Source organism: Ambystoma mexicanum, chromosome 5q (assembly GCF_040938575.1).
Source record: "Ambystoma mexicanum isolate Mex_15411 chromosome 5q, UKY_AmexF1_1, whole genome shotgun sequence".
NCBI classification, from domain to species: Eukaryota; Metazoa; Chordata; class Amphibia; order Caudata; family Ambystomatidae; genus Ambystoma; species Ambystoma mexicanum.
In genome coordinates this window covers 1,033,077,980-1,033,103,170 of record NC_090933.1, presented here as the reverse complement: position 1 = coordinate 1,033,103,170, position 25,191 = coordinate 1,033,077,980, and the positions used below count along the sequence as shown (strand labels likewise).

General features: G+C 49.4%; 1 protein-coding gene across 1 annotated transcript in view; it reads left to right on the top strand.

Moving 5' to 3' along the window:
• EIF3H (eukaryotic translation initiation factor 3 subunit H) overlaps positions 1 to 25,191 on the top strand; it is a 434,278-nt gene that overhangs the window by 370,993 nt on the left and 38,094 nt on the right. The window contains exon 7 of the mRNA XM_069621535.1: positions 18,841 to 18,973. Coding sequence (XP_069477636.1) covers positions 18,841 to 18,973 — 133 coding nt within the window. The remainder of the gene's footprint in view (positions 1 to 18,840; positions 18,974 to 25,191) is intronic.

Here is a 25,191-nt window from a genome sequence, read left to right as displayed (position 1 = left end):
TCTCCAACAGACATCAACAAACAAGACTCTACTTACAAAAAGAATCCTCACCGCCAAACAGGAATCATACAATCAGAGAATATCACAAGCCAAATCCAACACTAATGAACTCTTCATTATCAAAGAATTGGAAACACCCATCCTAGTCCAAGACACTTGTGGGAAAGATAAACAATGGTGCACTAGTGTCCCAAATGCCCCGTCCAGCAAAGTAGCAAGCCTTCAAATCAAAATCTCTAACAAAGCATCCATAACTAAATCTACCAACTCCACCAACACCCCCACACACCCAACTCCCCTCCCCACACCCCAGAACACTACACCTAACCCACTTTCCCTCTTCAGCTTTTCCAAAGTCTCCACGCTAGAAGTGGAAAAAAAATCATTCTCGGCCTCAAACCATCAAACTGTCAAGGCAACCTTTGCCTCCCCAATCAAAGACACAGCTAGACCTCTCACCATTTATCACCAAACTTATCAACGCCTCCTTCTCTTCAGGTACCGTCCCCAATAACCTTAAAGAATCCTGGGTCCTCCCCCCTACTCAAACCCACCCTTGACCCGTCGATTCCCACTAATTACAGACCCATTACCACCGTCCCCTTCCTGCTCAAAATATTAGACAAGACAGCCTATCAACAAATACAAAAATACCTCGAGCAAAACCGCCTCCTAGGAACCCGGCAATTAGGCTTCAGACCCCAACATGGGACAGACAGCTCTCATTGACCTGAAGGCCCAAATTGACACTCTTGAGAGACAATGGAAAAACGGCTTTACTGCTTTTTCTAGACCTCTCTGCAGCATTCGACCTAGTTGATAACAAAATTATTTGTAACCACCTAAACTCGGCTGCCCACTTCTCCCAAGAAGCCATCGGCTGGATTGAGTCATTCCTGAGTAACAGATCCATGCGTGTCTTCTCCACCTCAGCCTCCGCTGACCCCATACCCATCACATGCGGGGTCCCCCAGGGTTCTTGTGTCTCCTCCCCTCTGTACAATGTGTTCATCAAACAGGGGCTTTGTGATCTTGATGGTCTGGGTATCACCTACACTAATTACGCTGATGACACCCAGATCCTCATCCTGCTGACTGGAGACTACAACACGGATTTGGCCTTGGTGAACGGGGTGTACCTCATCATCCAGGCATGGATGGCATCCCACAGTGTATGCCTGAAGGATGACAAGACTGAACTTATCCTCTGATCCACCCCTAAGCTAAACAAACTTGACCATAACTACTCAAGCTTCACTATAGACGGTAACCCCATCAAGGTAGCTAAAGTAGTGAAAACCCTAGGAATCTACCTAGACTCCACTCTTTCCTTCCACAAACAGGTTAGCTCTATGGCCTCTTCCACTGCCTACACTTGTAAGCTTATAAGAGCAGCCAAACCTTTCCTATCCAAACAGAACTGCATTACCCTGGCCAGAGCCCTTGTTTTATCCAAACTTGACTACTGTAACGCCCTTTATGGTGGAGCCAACAAACAGATTACTAACAAAATCCAGACCTTGCAAAATAATGCCCTTGGAGCATGGCTTAGCATTCCCAAGAGCTCACATCTCCAACATCAGGAGATCTCATAACTGGCTTACCACCACCGACTAAATCTGGCTGAAAGTAGCCTCCATAACACACACATGCCTCAATAATGCAGCCCCCCGCTACTTAGCTGACAGAATAATAAGATACTCCCCTAACAGGCCCACCAGAACAGCCAATGCTAACTTGCTTACAGTTCCTAGGTTCCACAGATCCAAAATGGGCGGGAACAGCTTCCAGGTGAAAGCAGCCCAACACTGGAACTCCCTCCCACTCGCTCTAAGGACCCCCCAATCATACCCCCGCTTTAGACGCAACTACATTCAGTGGCTAAGGAACGACCAATAACTGACCTGCCTCTACATTTCATGCTTCCATGTAAATATGTATATTTTGTAAACTGCATTTCGAAGGGATTGTGTCCTCCGACGTATTCCTTATCGTAGATATCTCCTTCCAGCTCTGCTGGCCTCGGAAAATGTTTCTCTAGAGGGCGCTGCGCGTCGACGTCCTCCGAGTCGATGTCCCTCGACAGCCGCCGTATCGACGTCGATGTCCCTCGACAGCCGCCGTGTCGACGTCATCCTGCCTATAAAGGCCGCGCGCAGCGTCCGTTGCTCAGTTCCGTTTTTCCGCGCTTACTCAGTGCCTCGGAATACCGTTGCTCAGTTTTGTCAGGTTAATCCTATTTACCTCGAGTTATTTAATCCGTACTCGATGGCTTCTTCGGAACCGACAACTCCTCGATCCGGCTTCAAAAAATGCCGAGATTGTGGGAAAAAGATGTCACTGACTGACCCTTACAGATTTTCTGTGGTGTTTGGGAGCTGAACACCATTGTTCGGAGTGCGAGGACTGTATGTCCATGACAGCTAAGGCCCTGAAGGAGCGTAGGGGGAAGCTGGAGAAAGGTAAGACTTTTAAAGCTTCTTCCTCGACAAAGTCGAGACATTCGTCTCCTCGTCACCATTCGCGCTCCAGGTCTCGGAGTGGGTCCCATCACTCTTCGAGATCAAAGCACTCTAAGAGGAGACGTCGAAGATCCCCTTCTCCGTCTTCCTCTTCCTCTGTTTCTCCAAAGAGAATCCCTTGCCCCACGAAACATAGTTCCCGGGCTGAATGGGAGGAATTCCGCAAAAATATGATGAGCGTCTTCAAGAAAGCGGCCTCGACCCCCTCGAAGACTGCCGAGAGCGATGCTCTGGTCGAAAGACCCGAAGGTCAAAAACGCTGCGAGTCGCAGTACCCGGCGAAGGAAACCTCTCGAGCGCGTCTCGAACCCTCGAGTAGGACTATGACCTCCAAACCTTCCTCGAAGGTTCCGTCGACGCCGAGGTCGGTGTCTTCGACGCCGTTGTCGAAGGGACCTTCGACACACGGGTCTGTCGACTCGACGCCAGCTTCGACACCGGCGTCGACGCCAAGAAAAGTCACGGTTACGACACACCCAGTGACTATCCCCAGGTCCCCGATGACGATGGCTTCGAGATTGTCGAGCAGAATCCCAATTCTGTCGAGGTCATTGAGGCCTCCGCCTTTGTTTTCGACGCCACGCTCGAAGCCTTCGGCGTCGACGACATCGACGTTTTCGAGGCCGATTATGACCAGTTCGGCACCCTCTGCCTTGGAAATGGGGTTTACACCCTTTGAGTTCAGAACAATTGAGAACTATGTCCTCAATTATGGAAGAGGGTGAATTGTCTGAACAGGAAGACACATTTGAGTTGCAGGGACCTGTAACCCCAATTAGAGAGGAATTTTCCTCTGAAGAACGCAGGTTAAAGGATCTTCATGATTCCTTACATGAAGCAAGTGGGTTAGACATTTCCCCTGAGGTGGAGTTTGCTAGGCCAAACCCGGGGGAGCATGCTGAAACCCCCTATAGAGCCTTAATGGCCAGGATCACAGAGTTTATGGGGTGGTCTGCACCTTCACAATCTTTCCAACAAGATGACCTCACAGATATTCTTGACAAAGGCCCACAGGAGGATCCTGTGGTGCCTTTTCATAAAGCTCTTCAGAGGAAGATTATGACGAACTGGGAAACCCCAGATGTCGTCCTGGCAGTAAATAAAAAACTGTCTACAAAATACAGGGTATCTTCTACAGACCCGGAGTTTTTGTCAAAACACCCATCCCCAGAAAGTCTGGTGGTACAGGCAGCATCTTCTACCGATGTCAAGACGGCTTATCCTACCGTCCCACAGGACAGGGACGATAAAAAATATGATGCTATGGCAAATAAAGTTTTTTTCGGCATGTAGCATGGCGTTAAAATCTGTCAATGCTACTTCACCCTTGCTAGATTCAGCCATACACTTTGGGAGTGTGCTTCTACAGCGGCTGACTGCATCCCGGAGGGAGAAGAAAGGGAGGCGTTCCTGAATATCATACAGGACGGTAAAGACGCTATGTGCGAATCCCTCCAGACGGGCATTGATTCGGCTGACCGTATCAGCAGAGCAATGGCGGCAAGTACAACAACCAGGAGATTCGCTTGGTTGAGAAAGTCTGGTTTTGCCCCAGATGTGCAAGCCAGGCTCTTGAACATGCCATTCGATGGCTCTTCTTTGTTCGGGGAAAAAGGCGGATGACAGTTTAGAGAAACTGCAAACTTCAAAAGCAGCAGCAAAATCCCTAGGCGCTGCAATCCGTCAGACACCTTTTCGTCCCACAGGAACCTCTGCGAGGGGCAAGTCCTTTCGCTTCTACTCCGCATTCGGAAGAGGTAGAGGACGACCGGCTCAAAGGGGACAGAGAAGAACTACCCGAGGTGGACGGGGTAGATATTCAAAAGCCGCAGCAACAGCAGGTGCCTCTTTACCATCGGCATCTGCATCAGCCGCCCCAAAACCACTCTGAGGACTTCCCTCACAGGACACCTGTAGGAGGCAGGTTGACTCAACATCTGGCGGAATGGCAGGCTATCACGTCAGATGCTTGGGCATTGGAAACAGTTGCCCAAGGTTACTGCCTGCCTTTCTTACGCATACCTCAGTCATCCACCGGGGATCAGCTCTCAAAGCTCCAGATCCGCTCCCCTTGCAGGAAATTTTGGACCTGCTAGAGAAAGGTGCCATAGAACCGGTACCTGTAGCGGAGAGGAACAAGGGCTGGTACTCCCCTTACTTTCTCATTCCAAAGAAATACGGAGGACTGAGATCCATCTTGGACTTGCGAGAATTGAACAAATTCCTCAAAGACAAATTCAAGATGGTCACTCTTTCTCAGATCCTCCAGGCCCTTCAGTTCCAGGACTGGTTGGGATCCCTGGACCTTCAGGATGCTTATTTCCATGTGCCTATCCATCTCAAACACAGGAAATACCTGAGGTTTGCAATTGGCAACTCTCATTATCAATTTCGAGTGCTGGCATTTGGGCTGACCTCCGCCCCAAGGGTTTTCACCAAGTTAATGTCGGTAGTGGCGGCAAGTCTAAGGAGGGAAGGGATTCACGTCTACCTCTACCTGGACGATTGGTTGATCAGGGCTGTATCTTCGGAACAAGCTCAGATCCAGCTAAATCATGTGTGCCACTCCCTTCACAAACTGGGCTTCTCCCTCAATTTAAAGAAGTCACAAATGATACCATCTCAGAGACTCCAGTTCATAGGAGCGATCCTGGACACTTCCCTGGGAAAAGCCTCGCCACCAGAGGTGAGGGCTCAAGATATTCTACAGATGGTTACCAAGTTCCAAGATGCCCAACGTCTCCCAGCCTTCGACTTTTTGTGGTTGCTAGGCCTCATGGCATCCTGCATTTTCCTAGTGCCAGAGGCTCGCCTGAGAATGAGATCCCTCCAGTGGGCACTGAGGACTCAGTGGTCACAATTCTCAGGGAGAATGACAGATCTTCTTCAGGTTCCCGACAGGGTGGCTCGAGACCTTCAGTGGTGGGCCTGTCAGGAGAACATTCTGAAAGGAGAACAATTTTGGCAACCCTGGCCGGAGATAACAGTAGTCACGGATGCCTCACTCACGGGGTGGGGAGCCCACGCCAACGACTTGACCATCAGCGGTCGTTGGTCTCTATCGGAGTCCAGACTACATATCAACCTGTTAGAGCTGAGAGCCATCAGACTTGCGCTGAAGGCGTTCCTGCCAGCTGTACAAGGGAAAAATGTCCTGATAATGACGGACAACACGGTGGCCATGCATTACCTCAACAAAAGAGGAGGCGTAGGATCACTACCCCTGTGCAGAGAGGCGATGCAGCTCTGGTTTTGGGCAATCCAAGAAGGAATCTCTCTATCGGCAGTTCACCTAGCCGGAGAGAAGAACTTGACAGCGGACGCTCTGAGCAGGCAGAGCACAGTCTCCCACGAGTGGGAGCTAGCTCAGGAAGTCCTTCAAGAGATCTTTGCCCTTTGGGGAACCCCTCAGGTGGATCTGTTCGCCACCAGCCTCAACAGGAAATGCGATCTGTTCTGCTCAAGGGAATTTCCCCCGAGAGGAGCTCTGGGAGACGCCTTCATAGTGGACTGGGAGTTTCCGCTTCTTTACGTGTTCCCACCGGTCCCTGTCATTCCTCAAATGATCAGGAGGTTGAGAAGATTCCGGAGAACCATGATCCTAATTGCCCTGGATTGGGCCAGGAGAACGTGGCCCCCGGACCTTCTAGACTTGTCCATCTGCCCTCCAATTCGACTTCCACTCAGAGAGAACCTACTCTCACAGAAGGGAGGTCAGGTTCTCCATCCAGACATCAAAACCCTCAACCTTCACGCTTGGCTTCTGAAAGGCTGAGGTACAAGGATTGGGACCTCCCTGATGATGTTATGGAGGTGTTGCTTTCGGCAAGGAGGCCAGCAACAAAGTCTTTATACCGCTGCCGTTGGAACAGATTTTGCAGCTGGTGTAGAGAACAGAATATCGACCCCTTTTCATGTGGTACACCAATGGTTTTGCCCTTCCTACTATATTTGGCGAATTCAGGCCTTCAAGTTGGCACCATTAAGGGCTATCTCGCAGCGCTATCCATCTTTAAGCGCACTGCGGAAAAACCATCCTATTTCAAGTTACCCTTGGTAATACAGTTTCTAAAGGGGTTAACCAATGTTTATCCCCCAAGACCATTCCAAGTTCCCCTATGGGATTTAAACTTAGTCCTAACTTTCCTGATGGGCACACCTTTCGAACCACTCCATTCTTGTTCGTTAAGATTCCTTACCCTTAAAACCTGTTTTATTAATAGCACTTACATCTGCTAGAAGGGTGAGCGAATTACAAGCTTTCTTGTAAACCCCCCTCACACAATCTTTCACAAAGACAGAGTTGTCCTGCAAGTGAAGCCTAATTTCCTCCCAAAGGTGGTTTATGAATTCCATATCACTCAGAAGATTAATCTACCATCTTTCTATCCTCCTCATCCGGGGAAAGAGGAAGAGAGGTTACACAGACTAGACCCTAGGAGGGCTTTAAGTTTTTATATTAGTAGACTTGCCAGGATAAGACAGGCAGACCAGCTGTTTGTAGGTTACACAGGTCACAAGCTGGGGTTACCAATAACTAAGCAGACCATTTCCAGATGGATCATTCTAGCCATTCTGGAATGTTATAAACTGGCAGGGAAAGAGCCCCCTCAAAACCTTAGGGCTCATTCGACCAGAGGTATTGCAGCTTCATCGGCCCTCAAAAGAAGTGAGCCGGTTAAAGACATCTGTGCGGCCGCTACATGGTCTTCTATCCATACCTTTAAACGTTTTTACAACTTGGATTCCTCCTCCAGTCAAGAGACTAGGTTTGGAAGGGCTGTACTGCACTCTATTCATCAATAGGAGACAGCGTGAAGTCAGTACTCCCTTCTCCAACGATAGAATACTGCTATGGGAGCCTATCTAAGATAAGGAATACGTCAGAGGACACAATCCCTTCGAAGAACAAGTTACTTCTTACCTTGTAACGTTCTTTCGACGGGATGTTCCTCCGACGTATTCCTTATCGACCCTCCCATCCATCCCCGCAGTTCTACTTCCCTTGTTGTTGCAGCTTACGCTCCTTCAGGGTGATTAGTCTAGTCCAGAAAGAATTATTGTGGGCTACAAAACGGAACTGAGCAACGGACGCTGCGCGTGGCCTTTATAGGCCAGATGATGTTGATAGGCGGCTGTCGAGGGACATCGACTCGGAGGACGTCGACGCGCAGCGCCCTTTAGAGAAAAATTTTCCGAGGCCAGCAGAGCTGGAAGGAGATATCTAAGATAAGGAATACGTCGGAGGAACATTGCGTCGAAAGAACGTTACAAGGTAAGAAGTAACTTGTTCATCTCTGTATCTATCGCGACTGTATTAACCTATGCATATACTGTAAATTCCCTGTACAGCATTGTAACCAAGCTGAGAATAACATTACTGCTCCTGCGCCCTCATACCTTCGGGTCCGGTGCGCAATACAAATAAACTAAACTTGTTGTTGTGGACCTTTGTGTAACACCCTTACAAGCTCACATTCCATCTTGAGATGAGCCTGGCTGCTCAGCTCGCTACCAAAATGTGTGGTACAGATTTATACCAAAGGTTGGTTTTACCTGTAGTCCTAGCTGTGTAGTCGTCCCAGAGGGTACTGCATACAGACTTTGCCTTACACTTAGACACTGTCTGATTCACAGTTGGGACAAGCAGTGCTAAGACATTTCTTTGCTACTGTTCCTTCACACATTCCACCACTATCTTAGTACTGCTCGCTAGTTTCTGCACAGCATGTGATTCTAAGCAGATTCACAAGTATCAGACGTACATTACTCACTGTCGTATTTCTGATCATATCTGCTTAGATTTGCATGCGGCCACCCTTCCTCCCCTCTTGGAGTAGAAGGAACATGGACAACTTGCACCTTATCTCCCCTGTACTAGCTCATGCTTTCTGTAAGGCTCACTGAGGGCAGAAGGAAAACTGGTGGGACCTCGACGCGTGAAGGATTTTGAGGACACTACACATCACGTTGGGGGAATAATGTTCGTCACGCCCATGACGGCGTCCCTTTTCGATCTTCGAAAAAAAAGATGCAATACTCTGCGATTAACACTAGATGTCTGGCTATATGTACAGCATTTGAATTTAAGCAGATGCAATCAAAGGATTACGGTGTGAAATGTCTTCCTGAAATATTGTATGTATTTACATTTTAGCAAACCTTTTGATTTAGAAATGCAATAAGTAAATTACAGCATGCATATAAAATCTGTTGATTGGAATTCATATTTAATTTGAAAGTTAAAGATGAAAACCATCCTAGATGACAAGTCCACCCAACCTGCTCAACAGCACCTGCTACAGTGTTTGCTTAATCACGTCCACTCTGTTTGATCCATTCTGGTTTCATTGGAATTTTAGCTTGTATGTTATGTTATGTTACTTGGCATTTATATAGCGCTCTATATATCATTGATATGATCTCAAAGCGCTGGTAGGTTGAACGCCCTCGGGAAACGCAATTCTGGTCAGTAGAGAAAGATGGTGTTTGGTGCGTCGGTGCACCATTTCTGTGTGCATCTGATGTAATTGCCGGATGATGGCTGCATCCTAGCGTTGGGTGTGGTGTTGAAGATATCAGTTGGATGTGTGCAGTCTGGTGGGTGGACTGGCCTGATGGATGCTTATGTGAGCAACTAGGCTGGAATGCCATGGGATAGCTGCGTTTTCTCCAGCATGGGGTCTGGCATGGATTCACATGCTCATGAATATTCCCTGTCGTAAGGCTGGGAATCCTCGGTAAAGAGAAAATCGGTTTCAGTTTCGTTTCTGAACTGTCTTTCTACTAATAACCAATCACTTGACTCTGGGGTCATTCTGCCCCAGCCAATGACTGCCCTCTACCTAAGCCCCTCCTCTGGCAGCTATCTTCAGATTTTTACCGCAAGTTCAAGTGTTGGGCGTCCTCGTGCTATAGCTCTCGAGCTTTTACTGCGTTTTGCCTTTTTCCTAGGAGTGTTCTCTTATTTTTCAGTCAATTCGAGCTTCAACCTCCGATTCTTCTTCCGATCAACAGGGACCCGTTTTGGAATTTTTCTACTCCCCTCAAGGGCGAACTTTCGAGTTTTTCTTCTTGGAGAATTCCGGAAGATCTTTGAGGCCTACTCCGCATGGACATGGCCCACGACAAATGAGACACAATGCCTACTGGATCCAAGCTGTTTAGGAACTGCCCTGGATGTGGATTGTAGAAGGTCTTTAAGGAGGATGAGCACTCCCAGTGCCTCTACTGCCTTCACGTTGACAAGTCTCACGTGGAGGACGACTGTGTTCTGCAAGAACATGTCTGCCCGGACATTGAAGGACCGTCACTCGACTCACTAACTGGCTGGAATGGAAGAGCCCAGCAGCAGGTGACAAGTCCGAGTGGTCTTCTAAGACCTTTGAGGGCGCTCCGGCGACAGGGGCTCCTCGGCTGCCAGGCAGGGCGCGATGTCTCCAACGCCATCAATGTGCGACCGAACGCTCTGGCTCAGGGAAAAGGAAGTCTGAGAACCTGGGTAAGCTTCAGGAGAAGCCCTGGTCGATTCCGACGGAGAAAGCCAAGGGTGGGTGAGGTGGTGACCCTCCCCCCTAAGGTGAAGGCCCCAGACGCGGCCAAGGTCGTGAAGGCCCTGATTCACCTGGCAAAGGCCTTGATTGAAGGAGTCGTGGCGGCCCTGGTGAAGCCTGTGGATGCAACCCCAGTGGAATAGACTTCGAGGCCTAGAGTTTCCCTGCCACTCCGGAGGGAATCCTCTTTTCAACCTATCGAGAAGACCCCCGTGAAACCCTGGGGACGAGAAGGGGGGGAGGGGAGGGTTGCGCGGTAGCCATAACAGACAGATACCACCACCGAAGATGAGCTGGCTAGCGTCAAAAAGATCCTGGACAAGACGTTCGGGGAAGTCCGGTCCTACGGGAGGGATCCCGACGAGGCGGACGTAGAGAGCAACGGTGGAGCTGACGAGGAGCCGCAGGCCGTGGAGGAGACAGAGGATCCCACGCCCCAGCCGTCGCTCCCGTCGCTCCCGTCGCAACCGATGCCTATGCCACAGGACAACTCGGGAGCGATCTTAATGGCTATCCAGACCCTGTGTACGGAGATAAGGACAGGGTTGCCCTTACCCACAGCAGACAATCCAGCGGCGCCCGGACCGTCGGGGAGCCCAACGAACAAGCAGAGGTGAATCCACCCCCAAACCCCCCCCCCCCGCTCCTTGCCAGCCTTCACCTCCTTCTCCACCAAGGGAGGAGACTGGAACGGAGACGGCAAAGATGGGGACGGAAGAAGACGGTGGTGACGGATCTCCCATCACCCCTTTACTTTAATACATTTGTATAGCGCGACCATGAACCCAAAGGCGTGAGGGCACTACAAGATATTAAACAACAAATAACACATAATAGAATACATTGCCTGCCCGGGCCTCCCCTCCCGACGAAATTGGCTCCTTTCACGCCATGATCGCCAGGGCATCTGTCACTATCCATGCCCCTGACCCCCTCTGGTATAACAGCCCCCTGGCAGCAGTGGGGCTAAAGCCAGTCACACTGGCCCCAAGGGCCTTAAAACTCGATCAGAAACATACATGGAGTCAGTCCTGGCGCCTTAGGCGCCAGGTTCATTATCCGGAATAAATCAATACCAGTTTTGGACCTTAATCCAACATGGAGGCCTATTACACAACTCAGTTCTTTGGAACCAAGCCATGCGGTCTAGTATTTTGGGTGTGGCTGGGCCTGGAACTACTTGGCCTGGGCTATTTAAACCACACCCAAACAGCAGAACACGCTTCGCGTTATTCTGCACTCATGCACCGTAACGCTCACCTTGTCCAGCTCCTGCTCACCTACTTCTCTGGCGGCCCGATCCTGAAGCTCTAGATCCGGATTCCATTAATAACCTGGAAGAACAAGAACAGCGTTAGCAAGCAAAAACTTACCTGTGAAGTAACCGTTCTTGAATCCATCCTGCGCTTTGCTCGCCCATCTCCGGAGTTCACCGCAACCTGCAAAGGTAAAGAAATAAGGACAGCATTAATAATTCTTACCTGGGCAAGCAGCGAGTCCTGGCAGCACCCTGCACTTCTCTTACTTCGCCCAACTCCGAGTTTCACCACAACCTGCAAGGGAGAAGGAACAAGATCAGCATTAACAAAGCACTTACCTGGTCAAGCAGCGCTTCAATCGCTCATCACTCCGGAACATCACTGCAACCTGTTTTAAGAGAACACAGGTTAGCAATTAACACCAATAAACGGCGCAGCACTCCGCATCAATAACTCACCGTGGTCTTTGCTATCGGCGCGGCAACTCCGAGACCACAACCATCCCAGTGAAAACAAAGACATTGTTGTGGAACAGCGTAGTGGATCAAGACGCCGAGAAGACAGAGAAAACGGAGGGAAAGAAGGACAGAATAAAGCCGGAAAAGACATTATATCTCACCTGGAAGACAGCAGAGTCTGAGTCGCAGCCGGTGTGGACCCGACATAAGGGCACACGGACCAGGGAAGCAACTAGGTCCACGGTACTCTCACACCAACCACGCGCCCCTGCACAGAGACCCAGGATGGAGAGTTCAATGCACAAAAACCTAAGGTGAACAAAACCCCAAAGGAAGGGATTTGGACCAGTGGGAGGTGGGGGTCCACCCATCACAGAACCAGTATCTTAACCCTCCATTCTCCTGTTATAGGCACTACCCAATGTCTGGCACATAACCAAACAGAAAGGGGTCCGGGATAGCACTAAGATCTCCATCCAGTATTGTGTGGCGCCCCAGTGGATACCAGGTGAGCGTAACAGCATCAGAGCTTTTTCAGCTTTGTCCCGTAGAGAAGAAGGGTTTCCTCTACCAACGACGGGCGGCTAAGAGGAAGACAGTCCACTCAGTCCCGTTACCGGACGACATCTGGGACGAGGGACCATCGCTGGTCAAGAATCCGTCCGTGGCTCCTGTGAAGAGGGACTGGTATGAGAAGTACCGGGGTCCCAGATTCTGCCTTGATGTGCCTCGGAGCTCAGCTGTCCCTGGATTGTGGTCTCCACGGCGGCCAAGAAGAAATCGTCGGGGGCGACGGCATCAACTTACACTTCTCCACCGGACGGCGAGGGGATGAAGCTGGACGCCATGGGACTAGTCATCTCGTCGGCGACTACCATCAAAGCGGCCAACGCCCTCGCGATCGTGGCACGCTACGTCAGGGAGCTGTGGTTCAAGATCGCTCCCCTCCTGGATTTTCTGCCGGACGACAAGAGGGCGGAGGCCCTTGAAATCCTACAGGAAGGCTAGGTGGCGTCGGACCACGCCATCATGGTGGCCATGGCCATCGCCAACACCAGTTTTTGCCAGATGGGCAACAAAGTTTACCTCCGCGGGTGGCTCAAGGCCACCAACTTCCGCCAGGACGTTCAGACCAGGGTACTGGACATTCCCTTCGAAGGGAACAACCTGCTCTGCAAGGTAGTGGACGAGTTCCTGCAGGCCATCAAGGCGGACACCAAGACGGCCCGGGCTTTGGTCTCCATCGAAGGCCATCCTTTTGGACCCCTGGAGGCAAGTCCCAAGGTGCTTACAAAGGATTTGGTGACGGTTCCGCGTCGTACCGCCAAGTGGCCCGCTCATTGTCGCAGGAGGCCTACAGAGGCCGCAGCAAGGCTGGAGGACATCGGCATCGTCCCCAAGGAGGACAAGGCCTCGGCAAAGCAATATTGAACCGGCTGTGATGTCTGGCCCCCACCCAAGCAGCCGGGTGGGAGGCTGGCTGGCGAATTTCGTCAACATGTTGGAGTCCATCTCCACCGACCGCTGGGTGCTGTATGCTCTGTCCCACGGGCACAATCTGGAATTCCAAATAAAGTGTCCCTGTCTAACACCCGTGGCCAGTAAGGAAAGCCACGTGCCACAGCTACTTCTGGAGGTACGAGCAATGCTAAAAAAGGGCGCGATACATCTCGTCCCGAAGAGGCTCCGAGTATACTCGCGTTACTTCCTCATCTGAAAGAAGACCGGCGGTTGGCGACCCATCCTGGGCCTTCGCTGCCTCAACAAATACATCAAGTCCCAGAAGTTCTGGATGGTCACCCTTCAGCACGTACTGGGACAGCTGGAGGAGGGCGACTTCCTATTATCGCTGGACTTGGAGGATGCCTACTTCCGCATCCCAATACACAAAGGACATCGAAAGTTCCTACAATTCGTAGTCCAAGGGCGACACTACCAGTTCAAGACCCTACCCTTCGGTTTGAAGTCGGCGCCGAGGGTCTTCAAGTACCTGGCACCTGCAGGCGATCCCCTGCATCTGCAGGGGATCCACGTATACCCCTACCTCGACGATTTGCTCATCCGAGCAAAGTCAAGAGAACTCCGTCGATCACACAGTGTAGACCGTCCGACTGCTCACGGATCTGGGATTCTCGATCAACTTCGCGAAATCCCACTTAGTATTGTTGAAAGACACCCTGTTCCTGGGAGCCAGACTCGACACAGTGGCGCGATTGGCTTCACCGTTGGAGGAAAGGACGAAGGCCATCCTGGTCAAGGTACAACGGCTGTTGACCATGGACATGGCAAAGATGAGGTCCTTCAAGTTCCTTACTCGGCATGTCATCGTGTATCTACCTTGTGCGCCTACGCAGGTTGCGGATGCGGCCACTGCAGGAGTTCCTCGATGCCCGTTGGATGCAAGCAGCAGTCAGTTTCGAAGACTAGATCTCCCTCAACGAGACGTTCCACCAAGCGATCCGGTGGTGGGGCAACCACGCGCATCTAGCAGCGGATATGGACTTCCAGACCCCGACACATCAGGAAACAGTGATGACGGACGCCTCCCTGGAAAGATGGGGAGCACACACCAGAGATCTCCACGCAAAAGAGTCCTTTGGCTCCCGGAGGAGAGGTCACTATCTATCAATGTCCTGGAGCTCCGAGCCGTGTTCTGGGACCTCAGGTCGTTCCTCCTATCCTTCCAGGGCAAGGTGATGAGGGTCTTCACCGACAACATCGCCACCACAATGTTTTACATCCAGAAGCAAGGGGGCACCAGATCCCCAGCCCTATCCAAGGAAGAGCAGGATCTGTGGCACTGGGCCTTGGCCCACGGCATGTTCCTGGTACCCTTCCACCTGGCAGTAAAGAACACCGTCGCCGATTCGCCCAGCAGGGAGCTTCGCTCGTGCCACAAGTGGGAACTCTGGCAGGATCAAGTGGATCTGCTATTCCGACGATGGGGCTATCCCCAGATAGATCTCTTCACGGCGGCGACGAATACCAAGTGCCGGCGGTTTGCCGGCAGGTTTCCCCAGCGGGGGAGCTTGGGCAATGCATTCTCCTTCCCCTGGGATGGCCTGTTCCTGTATGCGTTGCCGTTGCTTCTGCGACTTATCAGTCAACTCAGACGGTCCTGGTGCAGGATGATCCTCGTTGCACTGGCGTGGCCCAGGCAGATATGGTTTCCGGTCCTTCTGGACTTGTCAGCATCCCCCCCCCACTCCTCCCAGTCAAACTGCCGATGGGCGCGGATCATCTCTCCGGGGAAGGAGGCACCATCCTACATCACGACCCAGGATCGCTGAACCTGCAGGCCTGGCTCCTGCAGCACTAGAGTTCGGTGGCTACGATATCCCGGCGGACTGCAAGGAGGTCCTTGCAAAAGTCAGGGCGTCCTCGACTCGTAAGTGCTATGGGCATAAATGGAAGAGGTTCTGTCTGGTACCGTGCACAGAAGATCAACCCTCTACACATTACGGCCCCTCAAGTGCTGCCGTACTTGCCGTCGCTGGCCAAGGCGGGGCGGGCACATGCCTCCAAAATCCATCTGGCGGCTATCTTCCTGCTACACCATTACTCCAGGCAGTCGTCGCTGTGGTCTCGCCGCCTGGTGAAGGAGTTCATGAAAGGACTGTTCCGCTCGTTCCCGCCGGTGAAGACTCCAGCCCCGGCGTGGGAGCGCAACGTGGTGCTGACCAGGCACATGGGCCTGCTATTCGAGCCTCTGCATTCGGCAGCATTGAAGTTCCTATCGTGGAAAACGGCGTTTCTTGTGGCCATCACCTCCGCACGACGAGTGGGAGAGATCCAGGACCTCTTCTGTAAACCTCCATATCTGACCTGCCACGAGACGAGGGTAGTGCTGAGGATGCACCCCTCCTTCATGCCCAAGGTGCCGTTGGACTTCCATCTCAACAAGCCTTTGGTGTTAGCTATTTCCTTCCCGTCTCCTTCGTCGCCGGCTCAGAGGACTTTGCACTCGCTGGATGTGGCTAGAGTGCTGAAGTTCTACGTGGACCGCACAAAGTTTTCGGATGACATCACAGCTGTTTGTGGACTTTGGACCTGTGAACCAAGGGAAGGCCCTCTCGAAGGTTTCAATTTCCAGATGGCTCTCCAGCTGCATCATGCACTGTCACCGGTTGGCAAACTGACCGTTGCCCGGCCGTCCGAGAGCCCATTCGACCAGAGCGATCGCTGCTACCATGGCATTCCTGTCTGGTGTGCCCCTGCTGGACATCTGCAGGGCTGCTATGTGGATGTCGACGCACACCTTCACGAGATTCTACTGCATCGACCAGGATTCCAGGGAGTAGTCCAGAGTCGGCCAAGCAGTGCTGCGCAACCTGTTCGCTTGAAGGTGAGCCTGGTGAGGAGGTAAGAGATGCTTAATGTTAAGTTGTTGTAAAGCTTAATGTTGAGCCTTGCCACCTCCCGTGGTTGTGCATGTGTACTGCTATGTATGCACATGCGAACCCTCCCTCCAACCCCTCTGCGGCTCTTCTCTTGGTCCTCCTGCCACTTTACGTGCTACCAAATCTGAAGATGGCTGCCAGAGGGGCTTAGGCAGAGGGCAGTCATTGGCTGGTGGCAGTATGACCCAAAGACCAATGATTGGTTATTAGTAGAAAGACCGTTCAGAAACGAAACTGATTTTTCTCTTTACCGAGGATTCCCAGCCTGACGATGGTAAATATTCATGAACATGTGAATCCATGCCAGACCCATGCTGTAGAACAGTTACAGGTAAGTAACTTGTTCCTTATTAGGGTGATGAGATGTTTGTGGGGTAGTCTTCGTATGTGAACAGTTAGGCCGAATTTATCAAGGGAATAGCTTTGTTCTAGTTGTGTGATGGTGTATAGTAGAGGTTAGGCGTATTGATGTGATATGATGGTTGATCTTTAAAGCGCCCAAGACCAGGCATGTGAACAGGAAGCCTGGGAGGGGGGGGGGAACACACGCGGACACCGTGACAGGGGGCTGGGCTTACAGCTACAGGAGGGGGCATACGGATATATAGCAACAGCATGGGGAACAAGAAAGCAGGGTACACAGTGACACACCGGCCCGGTGGGCCCACACAGTGACCAGATGGTTGGGTGATACATTGGGATACATAGTGAAATCACAGGAACAGGATGGCAGGGGACACACAGTGAAAGGGGGGGTGGGCTTACAGCGATAGGAGGGGGGGGATTTGGGGATATACAACAGCATGGGGAACAAAGTGGGGTACGTTCACAGTGGGCACACATTGGAACTAGAGGGTACAGTCATTCCATCATTCCATCAATGCATCCATCCATCCATTCAATGCATCCATCCATTTCTTCCATTTCTGTTATGTTATTTGGCACTTATAGCGCTCAATATAGTAATGGTGTGACCTCAAAACGCTGGTAGGTTGAACGCCTTCGGGGACTGTAGTCCGGGTCAGTTGAGAGAATAAAGTGTTGTAGGGGACTTGGGGGCACCAGTTATGTGTGCAGCTGGTGTAATTGCCTCATGGTGGCTGCATCCTAGCAGTTTGGTGTGGTTTTATTGATATCAGTTGAATGTGGGCAGTCTGACTGGTGTACATCAAGACTGGGTTTTGGCTGCGTTAGGCCTGTAGGACGTTTGTGTGCAGCTAGGCCGGTTTGTCACGGGATATAGCTGCGTTTTATTAGAATGATGAGGTGATCATAGGGTAATGTTTGTATGTGAACAGCTAGGACGAATTTGATGGAGCGGTATAGCTGTAATCTAAATGAGTGATAGTGTAGAGAGTAAGTAAAGCGATATGAGGTGAGAGTTTGGGTTGAGTTATGGTCTAAGACGTAAGAAACAATTTACAATTTTATCCAAGTGCGGCACATGCTGACAGTCATTGTTCCATCTAAGTGTGGTACTTGCTAACGTTCATAATCTTATCTAGATGCGACTCGGGCTAGTGTTCACGATTCCATCTAAGTGTGGGACATGCTAACATTCACAGTATAGAAGTGGAGTAGGTGGCCATTGGTGACAGTGGGGAAGGCAGATGTGAAATCAGTGGTGTAAACTGGTGCATGGGGAGCTGGGACAGGTACGCACCAAGTTTGTGCGACAATCTCCTTTCTATGGTTTGGCAAATGAAACTTGGGAGTATGCTCTCCATGGAGAAGAGTCCAAGATCTGATAGACTAGAGCACGTGGGTTCCATGTCATGTCCACGAAGTAAATTACTTTGTGGTAATGTACTTTGTGGAAATTACTTCAAACTGTTACTACAAAATTGTGGGGATTCCCCACCAAAAACCACCTTTCCCTCCATAAAAATCCCTAGCACAAACTCCACCAGACCCGCCTTTTACCCCTTAACCCACAAAACACACGTCGCAGAATTTTTCGAAGTAAATTACCCATTTTGGCCTAGTTACCAGCCGATGTGGGAGAATGATCGGGTTAAAGTGTAGCTTAGTCATGGTTTAGCTAGTATTGTGGTGGCCATCTGTGGGAGTGGTGAGGTTTGAGTGTGCAGTTTAAGGTGGAATGAGATGGGGGGGGGGGCGGGAGGGGGAGTCTGCCAGTTGGAGGGAGTGGTGTGGGGTCGGGGGCAGGAGTGGAGTAGGCCATACAAGACGAAACAAAAACTGAAATCCTGCCACCCTACCTCGGGCCATTTGCAGACAGGTATAGTTTACATAGTGCTTTGGAATACAGAGAAAGATATATGCCCACCAAATTCAGTGTGGGGCTTACCTTCGCACTGGGTGAGGATCAGACAAAGCTACACTAATGAAGCCAGGAAACAGCTTGCAAAGTGCAGCTATCTCAGCATATCTCAGTATGTACTATTGATGCCCTTAATAGCCTAAGACTGTGCTTCCGTAACAAAGGCTTCAGGCTTCCGAACACTAGCTGAAGTTGTATGGCATTCCTACAACTTTACAGAAGTTTTTGTCTATTTACATATTTATACATGACCAACCCTGGTGTTTTGCCAATTGACACAGTTGTGTCTTAATACAAAGGAGAACAGATCTCTGAGCTAAAAACTGTATTAAGTGCTTGTTTTTCGTTTAACTTTTCTTAACAGTACCAACAAAGACGTCAACAAGAAAACATGCAGCGTGCAACTCGAGGAGAGGCGCTCTTGCCAGAGGAAGACATGACCAAACTATTCAAACCCCCACTTCCCCCTCCCAGAATGGATTCGCTGCTTATTGCTGGTAAATATAAATATTTTAGTTTGAGGTTTGTTTTTTGTGTGGCTTTTTACATACTATAACTTGACATTGCAAGGACAAAACCTCATAAGTACCAAGAGAAGGAATGAAAATACAGATGAACAATTGCACAGATATTAAATAGTTTTAAAGAGGCTTTTTGTCTTGTAGCATTGCATTGATGAAGGCTCTGGATCCGATCAAGATATCCTTTTTTTTCATCTCAGTACATGCTCCATAATGTAATTTGCAAACACACAATTTCCATAGAATGTTTTGTGTGTTCAGGTTTAATTCTGTTTTGCTACAGTTTAAGCTCCAGGCAGTGTTGTATCAGACCTAATTACACAACTTTGTTATGATATAATTTGTGGAGCTATTTCTAATGTTTAAAACCTGCAAAAATTCATCTGCATCTAAGCCAAACAATTCTCTATTGGCAATATATCTTATTTAAATATTTAGTGGCGCATAATACGAATTTTTTCTTAATTCATATTGTGCCAGTATTCCTACCCTTTCGTATTTCTGAAAAATTTCAGATTGTAAACAATCATACATTCCAAGAATGTAATGTTGAATCTCATTTGCCCTTCTGTCTATAGCACTACGTCCATGACCGCTGTTTTTATTGTACTGTAATTATGTAATGCAGGTGCTCTGTGTTGAGATGTTATGCTATTTTAAACTACATTAGTGTGTATAATAAAATACTTTGCCACACATTTGCTTGAATTCACACACACTAGTGGAAATTTAGTTAAATGGTTCATAGAATGCCAAAAAGCCTTTAAAAGTGCTATCTTTCAAGCGAACAGTTTGGTAAAACGTTGGGTCTATTTCCCTTGCAGGCTCCAAAACCTAGTACAAAATGCAGTATAACATTAACAAAAATTACAATGCCATCCAAGAACACTGGTGTGGTATTGATGCAACACAAGTCACAGAAAATCACTGCTATAGTTGAATACACATGCCCAGGTGGTTCTAGTAAAACTCACTTTGGATTGCTTTTCAGGCCTTTGTAATTAAAGGACAACTAATCATGTGTGCCCTATCCAAAAATGCCAGGACTTTGAAGCACAGTTGTACACATGAAGTTACAGCTCTATCAATGGCATGAATGATGTTGGACAATACTTGCAGCATTTCTAAATTGTGGCAAGATGAGTGTTGATTTCACTTTGTAGCCAGTGTTGGGGCGAATTCTCAGAAATGTGCTAATTCCCTCCACCTTGGAGACCCCGAGCAACTTTTCTGGATTTTTAATCTGGAGAGGGCAAGACAGTTTTTCCCACTTTCATGTATTTTAATGTGATTTTGAACTCTGTTTCTTTTGGTTGTGGAGTCTGACAAACTCCATAGCATCATCATTTACAATGGGTCACACTGCACCTTCAGTGCAGTGGTCCAGAGAAGTCTCAGATTGCCCAGAGGTTTAAATACATTCTCTTGGATAAACTACTGTTTCCAAGAGCAGTAAAGTGAAATTTACTATTTGTAACTTTCTAGAGCCAGCACACACTTATCTTACAAAAGGGTGCCGGAGGGGTTACCTAGTATCCCCTTTGTCTAGCTTCTCATGTAACATTTTTTGTTACCTTTTTCTCACTGATTGGCTGGTGGTAGTGGTTTAGTTTTACCTACGTGGTGTGCATTTATCGTGGGCTGTGTTCGCAGCTGCAGTAAAGCACCCAAGGGTGCAATTTCTCTCAAAATGGCCCTGGTCTTCTTTTTTCGCCATTTCTTTGTGGAATGGGCATTCTTCAGATTTACTCTGCGCGCCAAACCAGGTTTGATCCCCTTGTTCGCTTTGCCTTTGGTGGGACTCACGAGTGAAGCACGCCTCTGGCTCCAGTGTGTCTGGGGTAGGCAGGAAGTGAGGGAGGTGCTCGAAGCTCCCTGTGCTTAGTCTCCTAGGAGACCCAAATGCACTCTGACAATTGGCTGGCTGACTGTCCGGCAAGGACAGCCACCCTGCTGGGTGAGTGGTAGCTAGGCTGGAATGAATGGGAGAGAACTGAATAAAAGGCAAGTCTTTTGGCTTGGAAGGCAGAGTCGACCACTGGACAAAGGAACCGAAGCTGAGCTTGAAGAAGACGCCTGCTGCAACTCCTGGACCGCTGGTTTTCCCAGTGAAGCACTGCTGCTGTACTGAAACTCCAAATTCGTATCGACACAGAAGCCCTCAAGGACGACTTCTTCCTTTTGAGTTGGTGGAACCAATCAACTCCAAAGTAAGCCACCTGGACATCCTTCTTGGAGCTAGTTGAATTTCCACACAGTTGCTGCTGGAAACCGAATAGCCAGGGAGAGGAACACCAGATTATGTGCGTTGCTTTTAAGTTGGCCAAGAGCTCCAGGAAGATCCTCTGGACTCCCAGGAAGCAGGACTGACTGAGCCTGAGCCCCCCTCAACAGAGTGCGGGGACCCCAGAAGCAAGGAAAGTCCATCTCGACAGACGGAAACCGCAGTGTTGCTGTTTGCGGAAGTCGCGAGGAGCTGAAACACTGAAGTGCCACTTGTTGGAAAGATTGCTGGTTGCGAGCGGTGACTGTCCCATTGTAGTGTAGGAGTCCCCAGAAGTCCTCTCTTGTCCGCACGACTGAGGCCCAGGAACAGTGAGATCTGCAGAGCTGCACAGGAACATAAGTCATCTGCTGCTCTTTATTCAATACAAAGTTACTGTAAAGTCTGAGAGGATTTACCTCTTGTTGTAGAGTTGCTTGCATCTTCTACCTTTCACAAGTCTAACCGCTTGTGGCCCATTTTATTCTTCCTTTCTTCAGACTTCTAAAACATTGTGCAAAGACTTTTTCTACTTACCTGCAAAGAAGTACTTAAGGTCATATAGACTTTTGCCTATTGACATTGGCTTAGCCTTTTTCACTGAATGACTCTTATTGGGGGATCTGAAAGTATTCGCCTCCTTAAGAATATTTGACGTCTCTCGTTTGTTCTCACTATATTTTCCTTTGACTTATTCCTACATGATTCTGAATGCTACCATGATGTCCCCAGCACCCTAGCGATTGAAGTCACCTGAGGGTGTAGGTGTCTGTGGGCCATCCCAAAAGGGTATCTACTGATTTAGAGATATTAAGTGTGTATGTTATGAAGTTTAAGTGTTACTATTATATTGTTCCCTTCCGAAGAAGATTTATTCTAACTGACTGATGCATAAATGAATAATTGTTTATTCAGGAAACCTTGTGTGTAAGTGGTTATTTGAATACTTGTCACTGTGAATCTCTAACTCCCCTACAGCTCACATTGACCCCTCTTAAAATGAGCCTGGCTGTTCAACACGCTACCAAAACTGTTTATTACAAGCTATACCAAAGTTTGGGTTTGCCTTACCTGTAGTCGGAGTTGTTGTAGTGCACCCAAAGAGTACTGCATACAAACATTGCCTAACATGCAGTTTCAGTGCACAGTAAACAGCACCACCACAGATCTTGGATACCGGTTGGGCTTCCTGCACTCTGGTGAGGTGACTCGTGCTCTGGTCGTCCTGCTTCGGGAGGGTCCTGGGGAGACTTGAGCTTTTGGCCGGATCACAGACGTTGCACTCTACTACGGATTTCTCTAGCCCTGGCACTCTGTTCCTGCAGCAGCAAGGAAGTACAGCCAGTTGGGGAAGATGCTCCAGTGGAGTTCATCTCTGGGTTAGTTGGTCCCACTAACCCATGGGAAGAAGTCGTCCCTTCTGGAGCTTCTCTTGTCGATTTGGAAAAAAGTTTCAGCCCAGCAGCAGGGCTTCACCAGGCAGTTCAACGGTCCAGTTGGATGCAGCAAGCTTCGTTCACGGTTTCTTTGGGTTGTTCTTCCCAGTGGTCGACTGTCTTAATTCCCAAAACCTGCACCTTTTTAAGCAGGTTTCTCCCATCCATGCACAGCCCAGGAGACTGTGCATTCAGGCATTTCTAAAGACAAATGACCGGGACAGTTTCTGGAACCTCCCTCACTTCTTGCCCTTCCAGACACACTAGAGCCAGAGGCGGGTTTCAGAACTGAAGCCCGCCAAAGGCAAAACGGAGAAAGGGCTCAAACCTAGCTTGGCATGCAGAGTAAAACCCAACAAAGACCTCGCAAACAGAAAATGGCGAAAAAGATGACTGGGACATTTTGACCAAAATGGTCACCCATGGGTGCTATACTGCAGTTGAGGATTCAGCCTGCAGTAGAAAAGCACAATGGTAGGAAAATTAAACCACTGCCACCAGCCATCTAAAATAGTGAGGGTAACACATTCAAATGGATTGTCTTCCGACGTATTCCTCATCTTAAATCTAAGATGGATGTATACCATCCAGCTTTAGCTGCTTCCGCGGTACATGTTGCTTGGGAGTTTGGCGCGCCTCGAGTTCTGTGACGCAGTAAATACTGAAGAATATTCAATATGTTCTCGTCATCGACTTCAAAAAGTGTAAATCTTGCGGTTCGAAAATGTCCATCACGGACCCGCATCGAGAATGTCTGTGGTGTCTTGGGGAAGGCCACGACATGGAGGCCTGTACAAAGTGTCAGGCGATGACGGGGAAGGCCTTGCGAGAGAGGAAGGGAAAGCTGCAGGTAGGTCGTAAATCCGACTGGAAAGCCTCTAGCGTCGAGTTGTGGTCCCGTGAGAAGTCTCCTCGACGCGAAAGGCATCGGCTTAGGTCCTGAAGCGATTCCAATTGCTTTTCATCTTCGACGAAAAAATCCAAGAAAAGATGCCACAGGTCCCCTTCCACCTCGTCCTCGGGCGAATCACCAAAAAGGATGAAATGCCCCACAAAACATTCATCCTCCGAAGAGTGGGAAGCATTCAGGGTGAAAATTATGGTGTTTGAGAAAGCAAAGCCTTGGTCCGCGCTTTCTTTGGAAGCCGGCCGGGAGTGTGATCGCTCCAACACTCGCGCACCCTCGAGCCCGGGTGATCGAAGGAGGAAGGATCGGGAACCTTCCAGGACGCCAAGTGAAAGACCGCTCGAGTCGACCGTTCGAGGTCAGACGCCTTCTGAAACCCGACGCACCCCAAAGGGCATATCTTCAAAGAGCGCCTCAACGCCCTTGAAGCCCTGGGCGCCTAAGGTTCCAGAGGCTCCAGTTCAGCCAACTCAGCCAGAAAAAGAAAAGAAGGCTGCAAAGGCTGTAATGCTTTCAGGTTCCACAAGTACACCTCTCCCAGAACAGGTTTTTAAACCTCTTCCAAGGAAGGAATTTTTCAAATCCTTGACTTCAATATTTGAGGAACAGGAGAGATCTGATGAGAATGTTCCTTTTGGACTGGAATATGGTACCCCAAAATGTCCCAGAATGCCTGATTTCTGAAGAAAGCAGGATGAGGGACCTGGTGGAATCCTTACATAATGCAAGTGGCAAAGTGGTATTAATACATCGCCTGAAAAAGATTTTGGCAGGCCAGAACCAGGGGAGCATGCCAGTCCCTCATACCGTCAACTAATGACAAGTGGTTGATTATTTAGGATGGGCTAGACCACCAACCCAATTCATCCAGGATGATTTGACCGATCTATTGGATCATGGTCCCACCGAAGATCCAATCCCAAACTACACATCAACCTTCTAGAGCTGAGAGCAATCGGACTAGCGCTGATGGCTTTTCTACCCTCTGTCAGAGGAAAAAATATCCTAATGACGGACAACACAGTGGCCATGTATTATCTAAACAAGAGGTGTAGGGTCACTACCTCTGTTCAGAGAGGCAATGCAGCGCTAGTATTGAGCAATTCAAGAAGGAATCTCCTTAACGGCAGTTCATCTAGCAGGGGAGGAGAATATGATGGTGGACGCTGTGAGCAGGCAGAGCACGGTGTCCCACGAGTGGGAACTGGCTCAGTCATTCAAGAGATCTTTGCCCTTTGCGGAACCCCTCAAGTAGACCTATTTGCAACCGGAATCAACCAGAAGTGTGACAGGTATTGCTCAAGGGAATTTTCCCCGAGAGGAGCCCTAGGGGACACGTTCGTGGTGGAGTGGAACTTTCCACTATTATACACGTTCCCTCTGATTCCTGTCATTCCTCAGGTCATCAGGAGACTGACAGTCCGGAAAGCGCATGATCCTAATTGCCCCGGATTGGGCCAAGAGAACGTGGTACCCGGGCCTTCTAGACATGACCATATGTCCCCTTTTACGTCTTCCTCAGAGAGAGGATCTTCTCTAACACATGGAGGGCTAGCTTCTCCATCCAGAGGTCAGGATTCTCAACCTT